The 7,465-nt window shown below is 26.8% G+C and overlaps 1 protein-coding gene across 1 annotated transcript; it reads left to right on the forward strand.

Moving 5' to 3' along the window:
• The first annotated feature begins 2,292 nt into the window (after nt 1-2,292).
• LOC129605777 (uncharacterized) lies at nt 2,293-3,490 on the forward strand. Its single transcript, XM_055515710.1, has 2 exons — nt 2,293-2,929; nt 3,216-3,490. The coding sequence occupies exons 1-2, from the start codon at nt 2,376-2,378 to the stop codon at nt 3,385-3,387; spliced, it is 726 nt and encodes a 241-aa protein (XP_055371685.1). The 5' UTR covers nt 2,293-2,375; the 3' UTR covers nt 3,388-3,490.
• The last annotated feature ends 3,975 nt before the right edge of the window (nt 3,491-7,465 follow it).

The following is a 7,465-nucleotide window of genomic DNA, read 5'->3' on the forward strand; positions in this document are numbered from 1 at the left end:
CCGTATTGCACGGTGTTCCAAGCCGAAATACATGCAATGGGGATTTGTCTGAGAGTCAATTTAAGAAAGGGGTATAAAAACCGTACCGTCTATGTGTTCTCGGACAGCAGGGCGGCATTGTTGGCACTTAAATCGGCTCAGGTTACATTCGAGCTGGTCTGGGACTGCCTTAATGCACTTGTGGAATTGGCATCGGTGAACAGAGTCACACTCATTTGGCTGCCAGGCCACAATGGGCATGCGGGTAAAGAAATCGTCGATGGGTTGGCGCGGGGGGCTTTGATGTTGACTTTGTGCAGCCGCTGCCTTTGTGTGGTCGGCCTTTTTCCACCATGAGAATCAGGCTTGCCTGCCTGTTCGCGGCGCAATGCGGCTTTCATGAGCGGGGCACGAAGTGGTGTCATTATGTGAAGGTGTTCTTTCGTCGTGCTCTGGCGGATTCACCGCAGAGTTGTCGGCGATGAACAAGAGCGCCGGGTTAACGCTATTGCGAATTTCTAGACTGGCCCTCCATTGCTCATATTATAAATATTTGCTGTAACTACTTATTTCATCAATTATTTTATATTTTGTTTTATGAGCTTTCTGATCTGAAATAACCTGTTATAAGTCTACAACATTGAAAATATTATTATTTTTTGTTTGTATCGGTTAAACAAATTTTTATCTCATTTAAATTTCCTCTTTTATACATAAAATATTTAGTTTACTTATTTCATTTTACTAACGTAGACCCATAAAACCGAACACCTGGTTATTCTTTTAATTGATAAGAAACAAAATTATAATGTACTACATATATGTAGTATAAAAGTCACTGATAACATAATAATTAAACAGAAAATAAAAAAAAACAATAATTGTGAAAATAATTTTAATTTCAAAAATCATAACAAATAATAAAAATACTTGGTATACCAAAAATTGTTTATATCTGAACCTACAATAAAAATAATTTGGGAAACAACGTTAGTTGTGACTCACGTTATTTAAACACAAAAGTTTCAAAAAAAGTTTTGGAAATACCTACAATATAAAACTATTCCATTCTGATAATGATATTGTGAATTAATTTTCATAAGTTTTTCTCCATAAAATCACATACGTTATCAATTATCATAACTAACATGTCATTATGTGTTATATATACGCATGCAATTTGATAAGGTTAATAATATTGGCTTCTTCAACATAATAATATCAAAGTGCCACAATGTTGAAAGAAGAAGCATATAGACAGAACCACGTGAAGTACAATCAACAGCTTTTCAATATTTCAAATTACAACAAAGCATAATATCGTATCAGCATATTACCTGTTAATCGGCTCTTTCAAGTCTATAATTTTGAAAATTTCGAAGATTACATAAATTTGATTAAGCTAAAAAGAAAAATATAATGAAAAAATAAATATTCGTTTGTAATATAAACTCCGATTATGAATGCCTGATTGAGTGCCTTAAATAGCGTTAACAAAACTCTAATCACATGAGTGCTTCCTATTTGTAAAGGTATGTGCATTATAACATTTTCCTTATAACTACTTTAATTTTTTACTGGAAATGTGATAGTTAATATTACATTGTATGGATTATGTAAGCTCTAATAGGCCGCGCTTAGTAAAATTCCATTTAAAACAGATAAAGATAAGCTATTAAGCATTAGAATAGATAAACTTACTATTAACAATGTTTGACTATGACTCACAGTCGCGTATTTTTAAAAAAATGTTTGAATTCTACTATAACAAATAAATACCATTGCATCCTCTCCTTAGTCATACGTTATTTCTTTACTTGCTCTTCTTAATTCAAAAATTATATGATGTTTTTTGTTTTTATCTTATACTTAGGTACTCAGTAATGCATCCTACAATTGAATGAATAATTATGTTAATATTAAAGTTCATTATTACCACATTGATAAGAAAATTTTCGATAAGATAAAATGTATGTAAAATTAAAATTTTGATAAGAGCTATAATCAGACTAACTGTAATACTGTTGGAACGAGAAATTTTATTCAGTCACAAAATTATAGTATGTTGAAAAACGCGTTCTTTCAAATATTAAAAAGAAAAAAATTTTCTATTTTAGGTAATATATTAAAGGCAATAATTACAAAATTTTAAAGTTAAAAATCTTTGGATTTAAAAAAAATTTATTGTTTCAAGAACCCGCAAATATGATTGTGTTAATTATACATTAATAAATTGAGAGTGAGCTAATTGCCAAGGTATCGGATATTGTGCCGTGATTTTACTTATAAGAATTATTTTGTGTATTCCAAAAATTTATAAATCATAAATTTTTATTTTAATCTAATCATACAAAATTTAATATAAATTAATAAACAAAAGAAGAAAAGCAAGAATAATGAGTGACAATAAAAATGTAAGACGTGTTAGTACACCAGATGTATCTGATATTAGTAGCTCATCAAAGGATCCCTTCCATAATTTTCGTTCATTACGTTCTCATCGAAGTCATAAGCAATTAACAAAAAAACCTAAAGTATCAGTAATATTAGAAGTTGATACTGATGCTGAATCAAATGATGAAAATAAACCAAAGCAATTAAATCAAAATAAACCGAGACCGGTATCAATGAATAGTTTAAAATTTGATTTAGAACAACCGATACGTATGAGTAGTACAAGAGATAGCCGTCGTAGTACAAAAAGTATTGTTAGCACAATAAGTACAAAAAGTCTTGATTTAACAACATTTAATAGAAATGAATCAACTAATTCCAGTCGTAATAGTTATGATCGAACAAAATTAAAAAGATATGAATCTAGTTCCAGTCATAATAGCTATGATCGTACAGGTGGCACAATTAATGGTCATTTAAATAATGGTTTTCAAAATAGTAACAATAATTTACATCGTTCAACAAGTTCAATTCATAGTACTGAAACTGGTCCACCGTAAGATAAATAACTTTTAATATGATTTAAAAAAAAAAACTCGATTAGCTTTTAACTAGTGTTGAAGGGTCGGCTAAGATAATTGCAGTTTTTACTGTTACATTCAAAATTCTAGTTTAAATTAAAAAAAAATTTCCATTTTATATTTTAAAAACATCAATTGAGTCATTTTAATGAGAAATACGAATTTTGCAGTTTACCCACAACACCAGTTAAGGGTTAAATAATTTTAATTTTGTTTTTGTTTACATATTTTTATTTATTTATTAATTTTTTTTTTTTGTAGAGTTGTCCGTGAACAATATTTTTGTTGTAGAAAATGGTCAAAAAGAGAGAAAATCTTAACAACTGTTGTTGCAACATTAATTATTTTGGTATGCGGTCTTGTTGTTGCTATTGGTATTGTTGCGGAAAAACGAGCTCAGAAAAACAGTGAAAATTTCTTGTTAGCCCTTTGATACCTGTGATTTTTATTCTATTTGTTTTTTTTTTTTAGGAAAAATTCTATAATTTTTAAATTTTTATTAGCTATAAACTAAAATTTATTTAACAAAAATATTTTCTTTATATATAAAACAATCGAAAAATTTTTAAATTTTAAGACGTGGAAGTGATTTTGTATATATTGTTTTTGTAATTTGCTTTTGTAAAGTGATTAGATTATTAAGTTTTGTAATACGATAATAAATTCACTAATCGTTACTCAATGTGTGTGTGTGTGCACATAAATAAGAAATTATATTGTAAAGAAGGAAAGCTGAGTCACAGTACCCATCAACTTAGCAATTCGGTTGATTTATAATAATCGGTCGGCTGCATGCATAGACTGTAATATGCAATATACTAAAATGCTATTTATTTGTTATATTGGAATGACAAATTTCACTTGAATTTCTGGTGTAAATGCAGTTATAAAGGTAATTTGATAAGTATTACCTATGATAAGGGATCTCAATAGTTTATTTATGATAATAAAACAAGTAAATCAGCCAAAAAATGACGTAACCCATGAAATATAATAAATCTGAAATATAATAAATGAAAATCTCACTACTTCGATATAGATATAGTCAAGAGATGTGGAAACTAAATTATATAACATCTATACATAGAGAAAATATTTGCATATCTGAAATTTTGATTCACAATAAAGAATGGGTGATTTCTGTATCGTAAAAATTGTGCATTAATTTTGGTGGAATATCGTTTTCAATATTGTATGTGCAGAAATTCTAACGAAACATTCTATTAATTCTCTTGATACCGAATGTTGTTTAAGATCCGTGTTGAAAAGGGGGAAAAATTTTAATGATTTTTATCCGTTCAACCCAGTTTTTAATTGTTTCTGTTGTTTTGTGCTAAAATTGCTGTGTTTAGAATTTGATATTTTTTATTTTTGTAAATTTCAGATTCGTTCCATAATGTAAACTATTTTTCTAATTTATATTAAATTCTTGGACTAAAAATTATACCGTAAAAGATATTAATTTAAACTCAGTTCAAACAAATACCCTTCGAGGAGATGAAAAAAAAAAATTAATTTTTTAAATTCCATCTCTTTTCAAAACGGTAGCAAATTTAATTTAACCAATAATTCAGTAATATACTCAAATTAATAATAAAAAAAAAATATTCAAGATTTTAATTATCGTAAAAATCGTTATCGTAACTTTAATAAAATATTTTCAAATTTTTAATTTAATTTTTTCTATGTTTCCTTCTTGATGAATGAATTTATTCCGACAAATTAGTTTTATTTACACCTTTAATAATAGCATTCCTTTATATGATGCTCACATAATATCTTGGCTTGCAACACCTTAGTAAAATTATATCGTAAATTGATTATTTTAAAAAGGTGCATAAAATTTACAAGTCATTCTGTATTGGTAGGTATAGGTACATTAAGAGTAAAATTTAACAAAAGTTTTTGTTCCTTTTTTTTAATTTCCTTTAAAATTTTTATTAAAAATATTTAGAAGCGCAGATTTACAAACAAAACAAAAGAACCGAATATGAAACTTTCCGGATTCTTGCATTTTATAAGAAATTTAAAAAAAAAAGAGAACTAATTTTTTTTTTTAATAAATTTTTTTTTTAATTATTAAAAAAAAGAACCTTAAATGAACGGAGAAATTAAAAAATTTTTTCATTTCTTTTGATAACTTTTTTATAAAATTTTAATAGGGAACCTCTTAAATATTATTTTTTAAAGAATAGTTTTTAAGTTGATAGCGGTTACCAGTAGCACCATGTCGAATTTTGGAAATTAGTTTATTACTTCACACTTTTTATGTAAATAAAATTTGTAAAGTCACTCCCCAATAATTTATCGATATGTGGAAAGAAATTGGTTAAAAAAAATTTTTTTTTATTAAATAAGAAATGCAATAAAAAATTGTTTAAATATTTTATTCGATTTTTATGAATTAAATTTTTCTTAAAGAGCCATTTCATTCTCGATCTTCTATTGTACAAAATAACAGTAACCCACAAAACTTTGATTACTTTTGAATTCTTTTGAATAAATTTATGTTTTGGACTCATCTTATAATTGATTATATAGCGAAACTTTCATAGACATATCCAAAATAACACAAATAATCCCGAAATATAAAAATTCAACAAAATTTTGAGGATCAATTTCATTTAAAAAGTAAATCAAGTTGCAGAACAACCAGAAACATACTCAAATTTCACCAGAAACGTGGCATATAATTCCGCCCTACTAAACAAAATATTAAATATCTGACCATTGGTGCAGTGGTTATGGCACCGGTCCTTTAACCGAAGGGTCTCGGGTTCAAACCCCGGTCAGGTCACTATAAAAATTATATTCAATATTATTATAACTTAATATACAATACTAATAAATATTATACAAGTAATTTTCAAATATTCGTAATATTCGATATTAAAAAAAACTAAGAAAAATAAACAGTAAAATATTAATAACCTCAAATAATTTATATAAATAAAACTACGGCAGGCTAGTCACCTACCTAGTTAAACTCTATGACACTATGAAACTATTGCATGAGAAATCATGCACTAGCCCTATGCTCCTTCTAGGAGTGAAAAAAGGAAAAAAAAAAAAAAAAAAAAAAAAAAATATTGGTTTTCTAGTTACAGAAAGGTTGAAATCATCGACCGATCTGTAACACTGAAGTGATTCCTTGCGGCTGCTTGTTTTTAAAGAAATAGAGTTCAACGATATCATTTATTCCATATGAACAACAATAAACACATTTTGAGGAACATCAGCGTTAATTGTAGTGTCATTAGTAAACGTAATAAGCTAAAAAATTTTGTTAACTAGCATATGAGTTCAACTGGAAATTTTTGAACAAAATTTTCCGTTAACGAAATGTCCGCTCTAAAATAGCTGGCCGTCCTTTTGGCTTCACTTTTTTTCACAAGTTTTCAACAAATCGAGATTGTACAAAATAAAAACTTGAAAAGTAACATAACAAAATTTTGAGAAACCATTGATTATTAATTGAGGTGCAAATTTTGCAAGTTAAGTTTGTCATTCGCAAATATTGAAAGGAAGCAAAAGTATACATACATACTTACATATTAAAAATATAAAAATTATGAATGAGATTCAAAATATTCTTTGATCTCATTTAATTTTGGTTTACTTAGAAAATCGGTTCATCTTAATAATTTTTTATGTTCTTTTAATTCCATTTAATCCTTATAATCGGTTTTTCAGTTTTAAATTGTTCAGCTTACAAGTATTATGTATGTATGTATACATAAAGAGAGAGAGATTATTATCTCAAATTACTCCAAATATTTCAGTTCATATTCGGTCAATTATTCTTTGTAATCTTTTTTAATAATTTTCTTTACAAAAATTAAATTACTAAAAATATTTCATTTTAACAAAAAATTTAATCTAATAAACAATTGTTATTATCGGTTTTTGAATAGTACCCGGCCTATACAATATGAAAATGTAACAAAAAAAAATTAAAAACAATTTTTAATCTTCAAAAGTAGTAAATCGTCTTAAACAAGACGACAATTTATAAAAACTATTAAAAAATTTACATTGACACTCTGCCGTCTTTATTATTTTCTAAATAAGGATTTGCAATAGTTCAAACTCAGTATTAATTCACATTCGCAGGCACACAGAGTTTGAAATGATTTAGAAAGGAAAACAAGGTTAAATAGTTATTAAGACTTCTTGCATTTTAATATTTATGCAGAAATATTTTCTAAAAATTCTGATTATTAGTAAATCTGGGACAATACTAATTATTACAAATATTTACAAAAGAGGTCTAATTTAAAAATGGTTTTTAAGAATTTGTTTGAGATGTAAATTCTTTGTTTCTCTGTTTCTTTTAAAATTGCTTTTAATATATAGTCTGTCTGTCCTTAAAACAATTAGGGTATATAAAACGAACTCAATTCACAGAAGTATCCTGTATTTTTACTTAATCCATTATTTTGTTTTTAGGGCTACAAAAAAAATCACTTATATTCATTTAAAAAAATTCAAATTTGATTTGAATGAAGGGT

The sequence above is a fragment of the Condylostylus longicornis genome, unplaced genomic scaffold (assembly GCF_029603195.1).
Source record: "Condylostylus longicornis isolate FDR11 unplaced genomic scaffold, ASM2960319v2 ptg000002l, whole genome shotgun sequence".
Classification (NCBI taxonomy): domain Eukaryota; kingdom Metazoa; phylum Arthropoda; class Insecta; order Diptera; family Dolichopodidae; genus Condylostylus; species Condylostylus longicornis.